The 20,565-nt window shown below is 35.4% G+C and overlaps 1 protein-coding gene across 17 annotated transcripts in view; it reads left to right on the top strand.

Moving 5' to 3' along the window:
- CCDC18 (coiled-coil domain containing 18) overlaps positions 1–20,565 on the top strand; it is a 130,451-nt gene that overhangs the window by 9,520 nt on the left and 100,366 nt on the right. For all 17 annotated transcript variants that reach the window (XM_049714062.1, XM_049714067.1, XM_049714082.1 and 14 more), the window contains 7 exons: positions 1,807–1,913; positions 3,139–3,267; positions 12,996–13,092; positions 14,506–14,627; positions 15,561–15,852; positions 18,540–18,664; positions 19,519–19,679. In XM_049714062.1, coding sequence (XP_049570019.1) covers positions 1,807–1,913; positions 3,139–3,267; positions 12,996–13,092; positions 14,506–14,627; positions 15,561–15,852; positions 18,540–18,664; positions 19,519–19,679 — 1,033 coding nt within the window. The remainder of the gene's footprint in view (positions 1–1,806; positions 1,914–3,138; positions 3,268–12,995; positions 13,093–14,505; positions 14,628–15,560; positions 15,853–18,539; positions 18,665–19,518; positions 19,680–20,565) is intronic.

The raw sequence follows: 20,565 nt of genomic DNA, 5'->3' as shown, positions 1-20,565 counted from the left end.
TTGATCCCATGTCATTTTTCTTGGTTTGCTCTTTCTTTAGTTGGAGCATGTTTCTGGTAGCTTCCTTGTCTGTCTGAAATTTCTTAAGTTCTCCCCCACACTTGATTGAATTCTAGGTTGAAAATTATTTTACCTCAGAATGTTTAGGACATTGCTTTCTTGTCTTCTATCCTCCAGTTTGTCTCTAAAGCATCTGATACCATTGTGAATTACTTTTCCTAGTGGGTAATATATTTTTTCATTTGTTTTTCCACTTATGTTTTTAGGAATAGACCTCTGTTATTTATTGTGCTGGGTACATGAAGACCCTTTTAGGCTGAAATCTTGTGTCCTTTGGTCCCTGAATTTTTTCTTATGTAATCTTTGATAATTTTCTTCACTCTGTTTTCTTTCTTCTATCTTTCCTAACCTGGATTGGTACTCTAAATCTTTAAAGTTTTTTCCTGGTATTTTCCATCTCTTTGTCTTCCTGTGATACTTTTTCTGTGATTTCCTCAACATTGTCATCCTATTGAATCTTTTATTTTTGGCTTTCATAATTTTTCATTTTCTGGAGCTTTTTCATTTTCTCTGATTGTTTTGTATTTAATAACATCCTGATGCAGTATCTTCTCATAGCTCTCTGAAGATTTAATGATTCTGTGTGTTTGTGTGTGTGTATATGTTTGCCTGGCTGCTGCCAGTTGCTTTTTTCTTTTGTTTTGACCTCTGACTTTTGTGATAGAAGCTTTCAGATATTGGTGTTTTGGCTATTTGTATTTAAGAGAAGGCACTTAAATGCTCTTTGGAAGCTCTCTGTGCAAAGGTGAAGTTTGTTGTCCATTGGGCTTCATTTGTTGGTGATGGTTGAGAAGATGGCTCTTTTGTAGAGAGATATCTCCCTTCCCCCATCCAACATCCATATGTGAGGTCTTTTTCTTTGGAACTCTTGAGTTTCTCCAGCAAAGAATCCTTTGATTTCTTACCTGTGGGGTAGTCCCAAATGAGGTGGGGTAGGAAGCTAGAAGCTGACTGTTCCTTATTAATCTCTTTGTTTTTAACTCTTCCTCATCCCTGCTCATCATTCCATGTAATGTCTCAAGAGTCTCAAACCTTTCCTGTTCAATTCTCCAGATAATAATAATAACTTTCTATCTCTTCTTGGTAGGCCATCATGTGACTCTTGGTGTTCTGAGAGTAGGAAAAGGAGGGACTCATCAACAGAGTTAGAACTATATCCCAAGTTTTCTATCCTGGACCTCATCCCTGCCCTGTACTATTATCTCATGCTTCCTTTTCGGGGGGATAATTAGTTCTCTTACTGGTATTCTTTTCCAGATACCATTTAGGTTGTGGATTTCTACCATCCTACACTCTTCATATTCCAAGTTGTAGGATTACTATGCTTTTCTGTATTTTCTAGGTTTTCTCTAGTAAGCATGTATTCTAAAATTAGGTTTTAAATAACAACAAGGTTCAGTAAGTATTTTTATGTGACTTTGAAATTTAATTTTCTAATGTATGTGAAATTTATCTTTTTAGATAAATTTATCTTTAAATTAGTCTGTAGAGGTTCTCTTTTTTTCGCCAAATAACTAACCAGTTATCTTGGGATGTTAAGTTGAGGGTAATGGCAGGAGCTTACATGCTGAGACTGGCTTGTGATGATGACATGCCCATATAAATTGATAGATAAGATGAGCTTCACAAACAATGAACAATGACTGGGGAGTTCTACTGAACCCCTGTCAGATGGTAAAAGAAACTAAGGACAAAGTCGATTAATTTATTTTGTGAAGAAAGTGCTCTAAAAGTTATTTGTTTTAGGTTTCTATGCTTGAATCTGCTCAACAACAGGCAGCCATTGTACCAATCTTAGAAGAACAGATTATAAATTTGGAAGCAGAAGTTTCAGCCCAAGATAAAGTTTTGAGGTAAAACTTACAGCTTTAAAATATTTATTTTCTACTTTTACTTTTTGACGTATCTTGTTAAAATTTGTCCCCCACCCCAATAAATCCATATTGGTGTATAGACTGTCTTAGTTAGAACTTGTTGATTCTGTTTTCAGTCCATCATAACTCTTCTTGGCTGCAGGATACATGCAGTATATAGGGGCTAAAAAAGACTAAATCTAAGCTGAGATGCTTATTTATGTGTTTTCATTAATATGAATTAGTTTGCTTGTTGCCCTACATAGTAATATGTACTCAGTACTTCGATGGGAGTTCAAGAAATAAAATACAAGGAATCAGGCACTTTATAATTTATCTTCCTCTTCTGCTATGAATAAAATGAGAAATATATGCATACTAAATAGCATATTGCTCCATTTTAGTGATTCTCAAAAGAGTAGTTCTGGGACCAGCAGTATGAGCATCATCTGGGAACTTGTAAGAAATGCAGATCTCAGTTCCTGTCTCAGACTTATGGAGTCACAAACTCTGGGAGGTGGGAACCAGCAATCTGTGTTTTAACAAGTCCTGCAGATGATTCTGATGCACACTAAAGTCATCTCTCATGATCATCAGAATTTCATAATTTTCTTTGTAATACATGTTAAGTTTATTCCTAGGTATTTTATATTTTTGGTTGTTGTGAATTTGTTCTTGTTCTGTTCATTGATAGTATATAGGAAGGCTACTGCTTTTTGTATAATACTATAATTATTTTGTAATTGGACTATTTGTCATACCTTTAATTAATTCTAATTTTTGTTTTGATTCTCCTGGGGTTTTCCAGGTAGCTAATGATATTATCAGCAAAAAAAAAGAATTTTGTCTTTCTTTTCCAAAATTTATACTTACTACATTTTCATTTTAGCTTTTTGCAACTGTCAGAAAAATCACTGGATATAGTGGTGATAACAGTCATACTTATCTAGTTTCTGAAATATATCTAATACTTCTAGTATCTGATCATTAAATAGGATATAATCTTTTATTTCAGATATATTTATCATCTGATAGAAGTATCCTTTTATTCCTTATGAAAACTAATAGCTCACAAGTGATGAATATGCCTTTTGTCTTTCTCTTGTTAAATATTTGTTTCTCTTAACTCAGTGATTTAAACTAATAGAATTCCTGATGTTGAACTATTTCTTGCTTACCTGAAACAATCTCTTCAACAGCCTTTAAAAGTATCTTTATTTTATAGAGAGGCAGAAGATAAATTACAGCAGAGTCAGAAAATGGTGACTGAAAAGGAACAGAGTTTGCAGAAGTCCCAAGAGGAATGTATAAAGCTGAAGGTAGACTTATTTGAACAAAGTAAACAAGGAAAGAGGTATGTGTTTTTAAAGCAAATAATTGTTTTTGTAGGGGAGAAACAAAGAATATAGTACCTGTTTAAAATTCTACTTAGTTTTTGAAGTGAAAAAATTTCAGAAATTTGGCAGTAGAAAATTTAATGTTCTTTTTTGTCCGTTAACTTTTTAAAATTATTGATTAAAAATTTCACATGTGGACTTTATGGTATTGGCATTTTGAATTGGGATTAATTCCTTAAAGCCCGATAATGATTATCAATGAAATGATACTTACTTATTTCTGAAATTAAATTCATGAGAAAGTGTGGTTATTCTTCCTTTAGGAATACATAAGTAATGCAAAAATATCTATTTTGTATAAACCATATCTTAAGATAAAGTTTTCTAGTTAGCTTTGACCATATCGCCATTAACTTTGAATGTTAACTTTTAAACTAATAAAGATGAAAAATTTTTTAGTTTAAGGAGATTTTACAGTATAATAATGTAATTATAGCAGCTTTTACACAGGGTAAAATCATAATTTGCATTTTTATCTTCTCTGGCAACAAAAATATGTTTTAAAAATTTCTTCTATTATATAAATGTTATGAAGAAAGTGTTTTTTGAAAAGTTGTCATACATAGATAAATATTTGTGTGTACATTTAAACTTCTAAAAACTGCTCAAAACCCATCTATGTCATTTTTTCATTAAAATGAGTTTGGAAGAACATTTTCTCAGCAGTATTTGGTTAGTATAGTTCAGCTTACAATATATATTTGGTAGGCAATATTACTTAGTGGAAATGTTTAGGTTTTGGAGTCAAACAGCCAGTTTTTACCTCTAAGTGACTTCGTTACCTTGGGGAAACTATTTAACCTTCTTGAACCTCAGTTTGTTCATCTATTAAGTCAAGATGATATTGTCTTGATGTGAGGAATAAATGAAAAAAGAAATGTAAGGTGCTTTGTAAATAATAAACACTAACAAATGTAGCTATTGTAAATGTAAACTGTGTGATTAAATATTCTGAAATTCAGGCTTTACTTACTCAGGTGAGCTTTTTATACATGATAATTTAAAATAATAAGATAATAATACATGAAGACAAGCCTTACAATGTAGCTAAAAAAACGTACAGAGAAAGAGTGACTAGTTCTCTCTGTAGAACTTATACAAGAGATGATTTTTAGGGTAGGGTATTGACTACGCTGTCATAAGGTGAATAAGTAGGGATGGACACGTTCTGGACAGCGTGTGCAAAGTCATAGAAGTATAAAAGAACATCATTTCTGGGCTTCCCTGGTGGCACAGTGGTTGGGAGTCCGCCTGCCGCTGCAGGGGACACGGGTTCGTGCCCTGGTCTGGGAAGATCCCACATGCCGCGGAGTGGATGGGCCTGTGAGCCATGGCCGCTGAGCCTGTGCGTCTGGAGCCTGTGCTCTGCAACGGGAGAGGCCACAACAGTGAGAGGCCCGTGTACCGCAAAACAAAAAAAAACAAAACAACAACAAAAAAAGAACATCATTTCTGAAGAACACTAGGAGTTTTGTGTACTTATAAATGGACAGGTGTAGTAGGATTTGAGGAAAAAGACAGGCTTGGTCCAGACTAAATGGCTTTGTGTTTTATGCCAAAAGATTTGTGTTTTAACCTGGAGAGGATAAATAGGCAATTGAGATTTTTAGGTAAAGATGTGACATGAAGACTCTTGGAGCTTTTTGAGGAACTAGAATGAAGATAGGCATTCTGAAAATGAAAGATCAAAACCTTTGCAAAGACTTTTCTTTGGGTGATGATTAATCATAATGGATTAAAAAGCCAGTATAAAGGCGGAGGTTGTTGAGCTTTATGCTGTTTATAAGAGACATACTTAAAACATAAGGACACAGGATAAACAACACAGTCCTACCTATAGGACAGGGAACTACATTCAATATTCTGTAATAAACCATAATGATAAAGAATATGAAAAATATATATGAATAACTGAGTCACTTTGCTGTACAGCAGAAATTAAACACAATGTTGTAAAAAAAAAAAAAGAAAAAAAGAACCACATAAGGATACAGAAAAGATGAACTCAAAGGGATGAAAAGAAATGTTTCAGGCAAATAGTCACCAAAACAAAGTAGGTATAGCTATATTAATATCACACAGAATAGTTCTAAGTGCAACAAGCATTACTAGAGTTAAAAAGAACTCATATATATAATGTTTAGGTAACACTTAAGCAGGAAGCTATAAAGATTCTAAACTTCTATTTAATAATTTAGTCCCAAAATACTTAAAGAAAACAAAATTTCAATGAACAAATCTGTAACCATACAGGGAACACTTTTACACATTTACTAGAATTGTGAGATTAAGCAACAAAAAAGTAAGAAGCTGAAGAGTTGAGTGATTAATAATCTTGATCTAATGGATGTATGTATGGAAGCCTGTAGCCAACAATTTGAGAATTCACATTCTTTCAGGCACTCGTAGAACATTTATAATTTGTTACCTCACTCTGCCAGAAAGCATGAATTTTAACAAAGATAAAAATATTTGTGTCATACATATCACCTTCTCAGACCACAGTATAATTAAGTTATATATAACAACCCCGCCCCCCCACCCCCAAATCATGTATGTTTGAAAATTTAAAATCAACCTTCTTGCTATTCATGGACCGTTGAAGAAATTATGAAAATTAGAAGACTTAGAACTGAGTGATATAAAAAATATTGCAGCTTGTGTGCTGCAGCCAAAGATATTCTCAGAAGAAAATTTTTAGTCTCCTGTGCGTGTATTAAAATTAGTATGTGAGGGACTTCCCTGGTGACACAGTGGTTAAGAATCCGCCTGCCAATGCAGGGGACCTGGGTTCAAGCCCTGGTCCGGGAAGATCCCACATACCACAGAGCAGCTAAGCCTGTGTGCCACAACTACTGAGCCTGCACTCTAGAGCCCGCAAGCCACAACTACCGAGCCCACGTGCCACAACTACTGAAGCTCGCACACCTAGAGCCTGTGCTCTGCAGCAAGAGAAGCCACCACAATGAGAAGCCCACTCGCCGCAACTAGAGAAAACCTGCACACAGCGACAGAGACCCAACACAGCCAAAGATAAATAAATAAAAATAAATAAATTTATTTTAAAAATAATAAAATTAGTATGTGAATGAGCTAAAACATTCAATTTATGTAGTCAGGAAAAGGACATAAAGAGCTTGATCAAAAGAAAAATAGGGGCGTCCCTGGTGGCGCAGTGGTTGAGAGTCCGCCTGCCAATGCAGGGGATGCGGGTTTGTGCCCCAGTCTGGGAAGATCCCCCATGCCACGGTGCGGCTAGGCCCGTGATCCATGGCCTCTGAGCCTGCGCGTCTGGAGCCTGTGCTCCGCAACGGGAGAGGCCACAACAGTGAGAGGGCCAAAAGAAATATAGAAGTGATTAAATAATAAAGATAAGGGTGAAATAGAAAACAAAGAAGCAATAGAGAATCCCCCAAACCTAAATCTGGTTCTTTTCACAGTGACCAAGGTAATGGGCATCAGACAAGATTAATCTAAGAGAAAAGGCATAAAAACCAATATTGGAATTGAAAAGGAACTCCTAAGTTACAGATTTAGCTATGATTTAAGAAATAAGACTAAGTACTATGAACCGTTTTAAGATAATACATTTGAAAACTTAGACTAAATAAATGATTTCCCAACAAAGTTAAGTTTAACAAAACTAACTTAAGCATAAATTGAAAACCTTGGGGATTTCCCTGGTGGTCCAGTGGCTAAGATTCTGCGCTCCCAATGCAGGGGATCCAGTTTGATCCCTGGTCAGGGAACTAGATACCACATGCCGCAACTAAGAGTTTGCATGCCCCAACTAAAGATCCCACATGACACAACTAAAGACCCCCACATGCTGCAAGTAAAGATTCCACATGTGACAACAAAGATCCCGCGTGCCACAACTAAGACCCGGTGCAGCCAAATAAATAAGTAAATAAATGAATGTTTTAAATAAATTGAAAACCTTAATAGTTGTTTAGCCATTAAAGTATTGAATCAATCATTAGAAATTTCCCCACAAAAAAATAAAATAATCAAAATGATGATGACGAAAGGAACAGTCCCACTATGGCACATGGTGGCTAAAATGAAAAAGACTCACAATATCAAGTTTTGAATTTGTAGAGCAACTGGAATTCAAATATATTTATAGTAGGAGTATAAATTGGTAGAACCACTTTGGAAAACTATTTGTCAGTATCTACTAAACCTAAATGTAAGTCACCCTATGATCCAGCATCTACTCCAACAGAAATGAAGACCTGTATCTATCAAAAGACATGTACAAGGATGCTCAAAGTAGCTTTATTAATAATTGCTAAGTGTTCATCAACAACAGAATTAATAAATATATTCATTCATATTCTGAAATGTATGGATCAGTGAAAAAGCAACTATAGTTCTTTAACAACAGGGACAGATACTACAGATGTTAAGCAAAGGAAGCCAGATGCAAAAGAATACTGTGTATTTCCTTAAGAAATCAAGAATAAGCAAAATTAATATATGGTGTTAAAAGTCCAAATAGTGTTTACCTTTTTAGGTGAAGAGTATTGACTGGGAGGGTGCACAAGGGAGCCTTTTGAGTGCTGGAAATGTTCTATATTTGATCTGGATAGTAGTTAGGTGGGTACATACATATGTACAAATTCATTCACTTAAGATGTGAGCACTTCACTCAATAAAAAATTAAAATAAAATAACTATAAGTTAAATCTGAAAAAATCTACAGAAGATAGGTACAATCTTAATGGAGGTTTAAAAATGTACTCAGGATTTGTTTTAATCAGGTATGGCAAGATAAGCATGGAAATGGATGTCATAAATGAAGAAGTTTTTATACTCACAGATTACTAGAAATAGGAGACATGACATGTCATGTAGAGGGACCACACAGGGAAGTATCAGGGTTGTTCAGAAGGCAGAGGGAGTTGGGAAGAAAATATGAACAGGAGGTTTTACTGTGGTTTCTGTGGGAAGAAATGGTTGAGGTAGGGTGTTCAGCCTTCGGATTGGCTAGTATGAATAATCTCAATGGGCAGAAGTGTAAGACTGTCCTGAGTGGTCTAGTACCTGGTCCTGGGGTGATTAGGACAGGAGAATATTAGCCCGGTGTGTAAGAGCCAGATAGAGGAATGGGGAGTGGGCTCTGGATTGCTTAGTTTGTGTATGAAAGGTACACTGCCATGTGCAAAGTTTATTAATCTCTGAGAATTGGCTAGCCCGGGAAGGGCCAGTCTTCCTAGGGTCAGTAATGCCCCAGATGTCAAAATATCAGACTAAAAAGACATACTTAATACAATGGAGAAAATAATAAAGCTTCTTTGAAAGCCTTAAGAGAAGATGTAACTAATGAGATGTATACCATTTTTCTGGAAGGGAACCTAACGTAAAGGTGTCAGTTTTTCGCAAAATAGTTTATGCATTCAGTACAATTCCAATCGATATCCCAACAAAATTTTTGGTAGAACTTAATGAACTGACCCTAAAAATCATGTGGAAGAACCAATGTCCAAGAACAAACAAGGCACTTTTGAAGCTGTAGACCAAGGTAGAGAACATGTCTATAGATAACAAGACTTCTAAAGTTATACTAATTAAGTCAATGTGATATTGGTATAGGAATAAACAAAAAAATCAGTGGTACAGAACAGAGACTCTTAAGCAAACATGCATACAGTGGAATCTTCATAATGTAACAGGTGGCATTACAAATCAGGGCAAAGGATGGAAGAATCAATAATTAAGGTGCTGGACAAACTGACATCATGTGTTTCATATGTGATATAGTGAGAAGGGTACAACACCATTTATGTGGTATGCCTCTTGAGAATGAATAGCCTGAAACTTATCATGAGGAAACATCAGACAAGCTCAGGTTGGTCTTCTGTAAAACAACTGTTTATTCTTCAAAAATGTCACTGTCATGAAAGACTGAGAAAAGCTGAGAAGATGTTCCAGATTAAGGAGACTAAAGAGACATGATAACTAAAAGCAGTAAGTGACCCTGGATCAGAAGAAGGAAAATTCCATAAAGAAATTATTGGAATAATTAATAAAATTTATATATGAATTGTGTATTAGTAATATTGTATCAATTTTAGATTTCTTAAATTTGATAGTTACTTGTGGTTATATTACTAACTTGTGGTTATATTACTAGTTACTCTAGGATATATAGTTCAGTGCAAAAAAATCTCTCAAGTGAGAGACATAAAGCAATGGTGGCAAAATATCAAAAAGTGGTGAATCCACATTAAGGGTGTACTGACTTAATTTTAAAAACAAATACTTCAGGAGGACTTCCCTGGGGTTCCAGTGGGTAAGACTCTGCTCTCCCAATGCAGGGGGCCCAGGTTCGATCCCTGGTCAGGGAACTAGATCCTGCATGCATGCTACAACTAAGGAGTTTCCATGCCACAACTAAGAGTGCATGCTGCAACTAAGAAGTCTGCATGCTGCAACTGAAAGATCCCACATGCAGCTCCGAAGATCCCACATGCTGCAACTAAGACCCGGTGCAGCCTAAATAAATAAATAAATATTTAAAAAAAAACTTCAAAAAATAATTCTGGGAGAATTAATTATTGATTAAAAAATTAAATTAGATTCCTGCCTCATACTATACCTGCATTAAAAAAAAAATTCTAGATGGATTAAAGGCCCAATTGTGAAAAGTAAAACTTTTAGAGAAAATACATGAGAATAGTTTCTGTGTTGTCTCATGGTAGGGAAGAATGTTTTTTGTTTTTTGTTTTTTGCGGTATGCGGGCCTCTCACTGTTGTGGTCTCTCCCGTTGCGGAGCACAGGCTCCGGCTGCGCAGGCTCAGAGGCCATGGCTCACGGGCCCAGCCACTCCGCGGCATGTGGGATCCTCCCGGACAGGGGCACGAACCCGCGTCCCCTGCATCGGCAGGCGGACTCTCAACCACTGCGCCACCAGGGAAGCCCCGGGAAGAATGTTTTATATGAGAATAGTTTATGTGTTGTCTCATGGTAGGGAAGAATGTTTTAAAATGAGAGCAAAAAAGCATGAATATTACAGGAAAAGATTGCTAAATTTTAAGTCCATTAAAATAAAAACCCTTTTGTTTATAAAACTCATCAAATAAAAAGTGAAAAAGACAAGACTAATGTTGGGGAAATATTTGCAAGTAATATAATTCACAAAGATTAATATCCGGAATTTGTAAAGAACTCTCACAAATCAATAAGAAAAGGCAGGGTTGGGGGGAGATATCCAATAATAAAAGACAAAGAATCTGTAGAGGTAAAGGACAGGAAACTCAAATATCCAATGAAACATGAAAGTTGCTTAACCTCACTGTCATCAAAAATGTAAATTAAAACTACAGTGAGGTTGTAAAGCTACAAACATGTCATACTATTAGATTGGCAAAAGTTTTAAATTTGATGGTATTGTAGTAACTCACTGAGCATTTATTATGTGTAAACACTTTTCTAAGTGCTTTAGGTATATAACTTATTTATTCCTCACACAATCATAAGAGTTTGATAATATCCTCATTTTATAGATGAAGAAACTGAATTAGAGAGAAGTTAAGGTCACCCATTTAGAAAGTGGTAGAGGTAGAATTTGAACCCAAACACTGTGGCTCTAGGGCCCAATGAATTGAATACCGTGAAAGAAGATTACGATATTTCATTGAATGTAAGATTCCACAGATTTTAAGGTGTACCATTATTTCAGTAATCACTAAGAAAAAATATCATGAAACTATGGTATACCATCAATCGTAAAATACATGATAATTTTAGAGATGTTAAAAATGTGAAAACAATGTGCCTCTTACAGTGGATGAACTATGATGTATTGTTTGTGGATATTTTGGTCAACATGTGAATGTACAAAATGTATGATGATAGTAAAACAAAGTCACACTAGGGTTACCTCTGTGGAAGAAGTCAGGGGAATAGGATTTGGAGGTGAACAGGGACCTCAACTCTGTAATGTCTATAATGTTTTGTTTGCTTAAAATAAAAAGGCTACATGAAACAAAAATAGCAAAGAGTTAAGATTCACAAAAGTTGGGTTGGGAGTACATGTATATATTTATCCATTCTTTTCTGTGTGGCTGAAAATATTATGACCTTTTTATAAATATTGGTGATAGGACTTCCCTGGTGGCACAGTGGTTAAGGATCCGCCTGCCAATGCAGGGGACACGGGTTTGAGCCCTGGTCTGGGAAGATCCCACATGCTGTGGAGCAACTAAGCCCATGAGCCACAACTACTGAGCCTGCACTCTAGAGCCTGCAAGCCACAACTACTGAGCCTGCACTCTAGAGCCTGCAAGCCACAACTACTGAGCCCACGTGCCACAACTACTGTGCGCCTAGAGCCCATGCTCCGCAACAAGAGAAGCCACCGCAATGAGAAGCCCGTGCACTGCAACGAGGAATAACCCCCGCTCGCTGCATCTAGAGAAAGCCTGCACACAGCAACAAAGACCCAACACAGCCAAAAAATAAAAATAAATAAATAAAGCTATTAAATCTGGTCAAAAGTATGGACCATTTAAAAAATAAAAAGTGAAAAGAACAGGTATCCTTTGCTCTCTGAATTCCAGCTATGCCAACTAAGGAATGGAATATATTCTCGTAGATTTTCAAATAATTCCCTTATTGTTTAAACTCTTTTTTATTTGAAACTTGGAACCAGACAAACATCTCTGATATCCACAGTTGCTGTCCAAATTTAAGAACCCCATATATTCAGGAAATAAGAGATACTTTCACTTGAATTTGTAAGCCAATAGAGAAGAGACTGAAAATACAGAAGAGTCCTGAAAGGGAAGAACTAAGATCCAGAGTATAGATAAAGGAATTCACCTTGGATAAGAGAAGAGTCACTAACTTCAAAATAATGTGATGAAAATAAGTTTAAATATAGAAAAATATTTAGATGTGGATATGAAATTGACCAAGTTCCAGCCTAGTAGTCTCAATTCACTGTGAGAGGTATGAAGAAAGGTCAGGATGAACTAAGAGGTGAGACAGAATGGTTGGGCTTGCTTGGTAGTGGTTGGATTTTGTTGTTCGGATTTTATATCTTTTTTGAAAATTTACTTGGCCTTTTCAAAGATCACAGGATCTACTGAGTACTTTTTTTTTTTTTTTGTTAATTTGCAGTATGTGGGCCTCTCAATGTTGTGGCCTCTCCCATTGCGGAGCAGGCTCCGGACGCACAGGCTCAGCGGCCATGGCTCACGGGCCCAGCCACTCCGCGGCATGTGGGATCTTTCCGGACCGGGGCACGAACCCGTGTCCCCTGCATCGGCAGGCAGACTCTCAACCACTGCGCCACCAGGGAAGCCCTACTGAGTATTTTTAGTATACTAGACAGTGGATTGATTCTGTAATACCTGATCTTTGAAAATTTATCAGGCAACTTCCCTAATCTGTCTTTTCCAGACAGAGAAAAAATTGCCAACACGTAAGAATGTCTGTATGTTTCAGAGTTTATAAGTATTTTATGTTCTATATTATTTTTCATATAGATATCATAGGAAATTATTGTAGTCTAGTCTTCATTTTTCATTTTGCCATTTTAAGGCTTATACTCTTTTTTAACACCGAAAAATCTGCTTCTCTCTAGTTATTCCTTATAATTAAATATAGGTTATTTTGGAACTTACATACACAAGTACAGAGCATTCTTTTATTAATTATCTCGTTAAATTCTAGAGCTGAACAACAAAGGAATGAAGCACTATATAATGCTGAAGAGCTAAGTAAAGCTTTCCAACATTATGAAGAAAAGATGGCTGAAAAACTGGAAAAGGTAAGAGGCAGTTTTGCAAATTCAGTGTTTTGTATTACCATCCACATTCTGAAAATATAGACATAAATAGAATATCTTTATATATGGTTAAAGTGGGGAGTAATTTTTATGATCTCATTCATAATAAAATCATTGAAATAAAGAATTTATAATTATTAGTTAAGTATAATATTTACCATCTTCTTATAATGAGCAGAAACTTTCTTATCCAGAGAAGGAAAAGAGTGGAGACAAGGGACAAAATGTAGAGAAAGATGGGGTGAGTGAGCAGTTTAGAGCTATAGAAGTAAAAGCAGGAAATTTGTTCCTATCACCTCAGTGAAAATGAAGGCAGAGTAGATTATGTAGCCTTTAATTGGTCTCCTTAGACATAACACCCTGAGAGAGACTCACTTCTGCCTTTCAGAGGGAAGGTTCCTTGAATAGGTTCTACGTAGTAATATAGTGGCTTAATTACATTCATTGAATATCTTCAAGTAATACCACATGATAATAAACCTGTTTGGAGGGAGGCCACATGTTGGACCTTAAGATAAATTCTTTATATCCTTAATTAATATAAATTCTTTATATCCTTAATATTTACAAATTCTGTTCGAAGAAAGGTAGAAGGATAGAAGAAATATTAAAAATAAGAAAAATTTAAGATCCCATTAGATACTGACGTCTTAAGTGTGAATTAATAAGATCACTGTTTTGAAAGCCTTGGTAAAGGTCCCCGTGGGAAAGAAATATTGTAGAAGGGATTTTTAATAAGGTAATCTGGACTGGGAGGTAGAATACTTAGTAGGGAGAATATCCTCCTAGAGAGGGAGGACTTTATAGAGGAAAGAGAGGAAAATGTAAGAGATGATTTTTTTCATACTCCTAACTTAGGATTATAAATTTCAAACTGCTCAGCAGAGCCCTATAGTTAGATAGATATAACAAAGGAAGTGGGGCAGATCTGTCCAGTCCTCCATTTCCACTGCTCAAACCTGGATGCTTGACTTTTATCTGTTTTAAATTTGGGGCTGTGATTTCCTTGGGAGTATTCTGTGGCTAAAATTTCAAAAATTACTTCTCTGGAACATTTACACTAAAGTTAGCCTTTAGTAACTTGATGCAGCATCTCTACATGAGTTGCTTGCCTTGTCTACATAGAGCAGAACAATTCTGCTTTCAGGTAATCATGCTGTTGTTCCTTTCTTGTAGGCTCTTAACCATTTCTGGACAGGTGGTAGCATTCCCCCCTCCCTGTTCTTTGTTGCTGGAAGTTCATTTTGCTCCTTTCACTACAAGGCTGGGGACTTAAACTTGTGGAGTACTTACTCCACTCTCCTGCTTATTTCCGAAATCACTACATTTTAATTTGAAATACCTAAAACTTATGACCACATTAGTGCATCCACTGAAAACAAATTATTGTTTTAGGTTCAAGCTGAAGAAGCAATATTAGAGAAAAATCTGATTAACTGTGAAAAAGAAAATAAAAGGCTACAGGAAGAGTGTGGTCTATATAAAAGTGAACTTGAAATTCTGAAGGAGAAATTAAGGTACAGTATCCTATTGTAAAAAAAGGATTTTTGTGTGGAAATAGAGAAAAAACTGAAACATTTAAAAATAGAATATTTTGAATTCTGTAATTATGGGCTTAAATAATGTAGAAAGATAGGCGTCCATGACTGAAATTGTTTTCTACTTGTAAATTTAGGATTTTAAATGAATAAAACATGTGTTGATGTTAGTATACTTGTAAATATAGAGTAATGTGATCAACATATTTGGTTTGAATATATTTAGAAAAAATTAACACAGATGTAGTGTCCTTGTAGTGTGACCACATTAGCTAGTAAAATATGTATTCTTCAAATCATGAAGCATCACCTAGTGTAACCTCATTTCAGAGATGTTAAAAATGTGATAAAGGGAACTGATGAAATACAATAACAGTTCTAAACAGTAGATTGTTCTAATGTTTGACATGTTTTTATAGGTATACACATATAGGTTTAAAAATGCTGCATAGTAATCTGTTAATGGTTAATTAGATTTTATCTTTTAGAGTTGTGGCTAATAAATAGTTTGTGATTTTTTTCCTTATACTATCTAAAACTTTCTTGATGCTGCAAAACATTGTGTCAGGATTTTGGAGCTAACTCTCCTGTCATACACTTTTTAAAAGGGAGCAGAAATACCTCCAAGGTAATGGGATTATTCTGCTCAACTACTTACTGTGAGACACTGGGCAAGTTTCATAACCTTTCGTTGCCTTGTTTTCCTCCATCCGTAAGCAGGGAGTAACAATAGTGCTAGCCACTTAAAGTTGTGAGTGCCTAGCATGCAGAAGGTAGGCACTCAGTAAATGTGAGCAAGTATTATTATTTCAGAATTAAGCTTTAAAATATTTAAAAAGCGAGATTAACTAAATATGATTATTGAAAGTAAATGTATGTTTTATTTTCATTTTTATGCTTTTTTCTTCATAGGCAGTTAAAAGAAGAAAATAATAATGGAAAAGAAAAATTAAGGATCATGGCAGTGAAAAATTCAGAAGTCATGGCACAACTAACTGAATCTAGACAAAGTATTCTTAAGCTAGAGAGTGAGTTAGAGGATAAAGACGAAATACTTACAGAAAAATTTTCTCTGATGAATGAAAACCGAGAATTAAAAGTTCGTATTGCAACACAGAATGAGAGACTGGATTTGTGTCAGCAAGAAATAGAAAGTTCAAGGGTGGAACTGAGAAGTTTGGAAAAAATTATGTCCCAGTTGCCAGTAAGTATGTGTGACAAGGAAAATTTTACCCAAGTACTTTATAAGAGATCATAATTTCGTAGTTGCTTTATTACCTTCTATTTTTTTCCTCACGTCTGCTTTCAGTCATCAGTTCTTTTCTATCTAATCCTTTTTTCTGAACTTACCTTTCTACTATTCCATCCTTTCTCAATCTCTCAGATGCCATGTATAAGAATGGCACAGAATTTTTTAAAACAACAGTTTTAAAGGAACATTTATATACCACAGCGTTCACCCATTTTAAGTGTACTGTTCAATGATTTTTAGTAAATTTACAGATTCTGGAACAATCACCACAATCCAGTTTTCAAACACTTCTATCCCCCAAAGGTCCCTTGTGCCCATTTATAATCAGTCCCTGTACCCATCCCCACTCCTAGGGGATCACTAATCTACTTTCTGCCTATGGAGATTTGTCTTTTCTGGACATTTCATATAAATGAATTGTACAATATGTGGTCTTACGTTTTCTTAATGTTTTTGAGGATCTTTCATTGTGATATATATCAGTATTTCATTTCTTTCTATTGTTTAATATTATTCCTTTGTATGGATATGCCACATTTTATTTATTCATTCACCAGTAGATGTATATTTCGGTTGTTTCCACTTTTGAACTATTATGAATGATGCTGTTATGAATATTTGCTTACAAGTCTCTGTCCACACATTTCTCTTGAGTAGATACCTAGAAGTAGAATTGCTGAGTCATGTGGTAAATTTATGCCAAACTTTTGCAAAGTGGCTGTACCATTTTACATTCTCACCAGCAAAATGTGAGGATTTCTGTTTCTCTACATCTTAGCCAACAATTGTTATTGTCTGTCTTTTTGATTGTAGCCATCTTAATGAGTATTACCTGGTATCACATTGTGGTTTTAATTTCCATTTCCCTGTTGACCATGTTGAGCAATTTTTCATATACTCTTAGAATGGTACAGAATATTAAATTGTTTTTATGGTAGCATCTGGCCACCTTTTCTCTATGAGTTATATATATGACCATATTTATAAGTGAGATTAGGAAGAAAGTAAGTATACTTGTGTCAGAAATTTGTTATTCATAGGTGCAAAGTAAAGGTGAAATCAGGAGATAAGATAAAGATAAGATAAATGTGTCATGATTGGTTTCACATATGGATGGCTGGTAGACTTTTACCAATTTTAAACTGTCATGGAATTATGAAGCTGAAAGGGACCTTAGTAATCATCTAATTCAGTATTATCATTTTATTGAATTGGTGAAGAAGTGTACCCAAGGAAGTAAATAATTTGTCCAGCTAGCTAGTGGCAGAGTTAAAAGCAGAACATACCATTCTTGGTTCCCATCCCCCTGCAATATCTACTTTCCTGGGATGCTGATTATTTGCTTAGATTGTTTTTTTTAATTTTTTTTTTTTTTTTTGGCCACATGGCACGTGGGATCTTTGTTCCCAGGCCAGGGATCAAACCCGTGCCCGCTACAGTGGAAATGTGGAGTCTTAACCACTGGACCACCAGGGAAGTCCCTGTTTGCTTAGATTTCTAATGTACTGTTTGCTTTTGAAATTTGATAGTAATCAAATGCAGGTAGCATTCATTTTAAATTGATACTTCCTTTGACTCAGTATCAAGAATTACTTGATATGTGATTCTGAAAGTGGCGTGATAATATATGCTTGATCCCATATAACATGGTTTAGAAATGTGAATTTGTCTATTTCTAAAAAGTGTGATTTTGTTATAGTTTGAAGGTAGTAGTCATTAAGTGCTTACCTTGCCCCTTTTCACAACTAATTTTTAAAATTATTATTCAGAACATACAGAATACATAAAGAGACCAATATAGCACATTTGCTAAATCTGGGAAACATATTGTGATATCTACTTCAGACATTTTTAGAATAAAAATTTATAGGGAAATAAAGCCTCAGTATGTACTTCATTAGATCCCCATTCTCTCCCTCTCTCCTCAGAGGTAGCCACTATTTTGAAATTCATATGTATCCTTCTTGCCCATATTTTAAATATTGCCACATACAGATGTATCCGGAAAAAAAAATATATATAGTTCAGTGCATTTTTGAAAGTACAATATGTGCCTCTGTTGTTTTTCACTCAGTGTCATGTGATGTCTCCATAATGACTTATATAATGCAGATTTATTTTAACTATTGTAGTTTTCCCATTATGTTAATATTTCATAATGAATTTATACATTCTGTTGATGGCTGTTAGATTGTTTCTATTAAATTCACACAATTTTTCAAACTTACATAAAAAATAATTGTATCGGACTTCCCTGGTGGCACAGAGGTTAAGAATCTGCCTGCCAGTGCAGGGGACACAGGTTTGATCCCTGGCCCGGGAAGATCCCACATGCCGTGGAGCAACTAAGCCTGTGCGCCACAACTACTGAGCCTGGGCTCTAGAGCCTGCGAGCCACAACTGCTGAGCCTGCACACCACAACTACTGAAGCCCATATGCCTAGAGCCCATGCTCCGCAACAAGGGAAGCCACCACAAATGAGAAGCCCCCTCACCTCAACAAAGAGTAGCCCCTGCTCAATACAACTAGAGAAAGCCCGCGTGCAGCAATGAAGACCCAACGCAGCCATAAATAAATAAATAAATAAATTGTATCATAGATATTGTAAGTTTATATATGTTTGTTTTTAAACTTGCAGTTAAAAAGAGAAATGTTTGGTTTTAAATCATCTCTGTCTAAGCACCAGATGAGTATTTTGTCAAACAAGGAAGACAGTTACATTGGCTGCTGTGAGACAAATAAAATGGTGATTTCGGAATTGAGGTACGGTTTTCAGATGCTGAAGTTTTAGCACATACAATGTGTTTTGAAAATTGGTAATTAAGATCTTTAGTTGAGAAGTTGAGAAATATACAGAAAAGTCTAGAGAGTATTATAACAAATATCCATATTTCCACAACTAAGAGCTGATTCTTAACATTTTTTGATATTTTTTTAAATCTGTTTCTTTAAATAAAAAATAAAACATTACAGGATAGATAATGCCCTTTGATCCTTAACACTAGTCCCATTCTCCTCCTAAGTATCTACCATCATGAGATGGATATCTATCCTTCAATTCATTTGTGTTTGTTTATACTCACACATATAAATATACTGTTTTTATATGTTTTGTAATTTTGCTTTTTCACTCAGCATCATTTTTAAAATTCATCGTGTCGAGGTAGGTAGGTAGAATGGTTGATCAATGGATGGACTAGTGTGGTTAGTTTAGTTTTAATAGCTGTATAAGAGTCTCTCCTACAACTACATCACAATTTATCTGTTCCTTTATCAATAGTTGCCTTATTTCTAGTTTTCCGCTATTACAAATAATGCTGCAAAGTCCATACTTACACGTTTCCTGTACAATATGCGAGAATTTCTCTAGCAGATATTTCTAAAAGTAAAATTGCTGGGTCATAGGTTGTATACTATCAAGTTTCTAAAGTAGCTGAACCAGTTTACAGTGTAATCAGTTGTATATAAGACTTTCTGTATCTTGGCCAATAGTTGACTAATATCAGAGTTTAAAATTTTTTTTAATTAAAATTATTTTAATTTGAAAGGGGAAAATGGTTTGTGGTATTTTTATAGAATCTTTCTAATAATTTTTGGTTTATTTTCTTTTGTGCCAGGATTAAGCTTGCAATGAAAGAGGCAGAAATTCAAAAGCTTCAGGCAAACCTGACTGCTAATCAATTATCTCACAATCTTATTGCTTCTAATGACAACCAAGAAAGTGGCAAATTAAATAGTTTAGAAACAGAACCTGTAAAACTAGGAGGTAATCAAGTAGGTAAGTATATTATATTCAATTCTTATTATAAATTGTAATCAGAGTTCTTTATGATAGTTTTTTAAAGAAACAGATTATCAACTGGTTACTATTATCAAACATACTTGATAATCTGTTATTACTACTTATGTGTTAAGACAGTAAAAATTATTTCAAAATTCTTGAACTTTGCATCATTCTTTAAAAATATATTTTTGAAGTAAAATTTACTTACAGTAGGATGCATCCATTTAAAATAAAAGTTCAATGCTTTTTGTCAGATTTTTTTTTAAAATAAATTTATTTATTTATTTTTGGCTGCCTTGGGTCTTTGTTACTGCACACGGGCTTTCTCTAGCTGCGGTGAGTGGGGACTACTCTTCGTTGTGGTGCATGGTCTTCTCATTGTGGTGGCTTATCTTGTTGCAGAGCATGGGCTCTAGGCTCATGGGCTTCAGTAGTTGTGGCATGCAGGCTCAGTAGTTGTGGCTCGCGGGCTCTAGAGTGGCTCGCGGGCTCTAGAGTGTGGCATGCAGGCTCAGTAGTTGTGGCGCACGGGCTTAGTTGCTCCGTGGCATGTGGGATCTTCCCGGACCAGGGTTCGAACCCGTGTCCCCTGCATTGCCAGGCGGATTCTTAACCACTGCACCACCAGGGAAGTCCAGATGTTTGTTTTTTTCATATGGTTATACCCTTGTTACCATCACCACAATCAAGACATACAGTAGTCCCTGCCTATCCTCCCAGGATACATTCCAGGACCCCCGGTGGATGCCTGAAGCTGCAGATAGTATGAAACCCTATGTACTACTATGTTTTTTCCTATACATACATGCCTGTGATGAAGTTTAATTTGTAACTTAGGCACAGTAAGAGATTAACAACAATAATAATAAAATAGAACAAT

This window comes from Orcinus orca, chromosome 1 (genome assembly GCF_937001465.1).
Source record: "Orcinus orca chromosome 1, mOrcOrc1.1, whole genome shotgun sequence".
Lineage (NCBI taxonomy): Eukaryota > Metazoa > Chordata > Mammalia > Artiodactyla > Delphinidae > Orcinus > Orcinus orca.
This window is presented reverse-complemented; position numbering and strand designations above follow the sequence as displayed.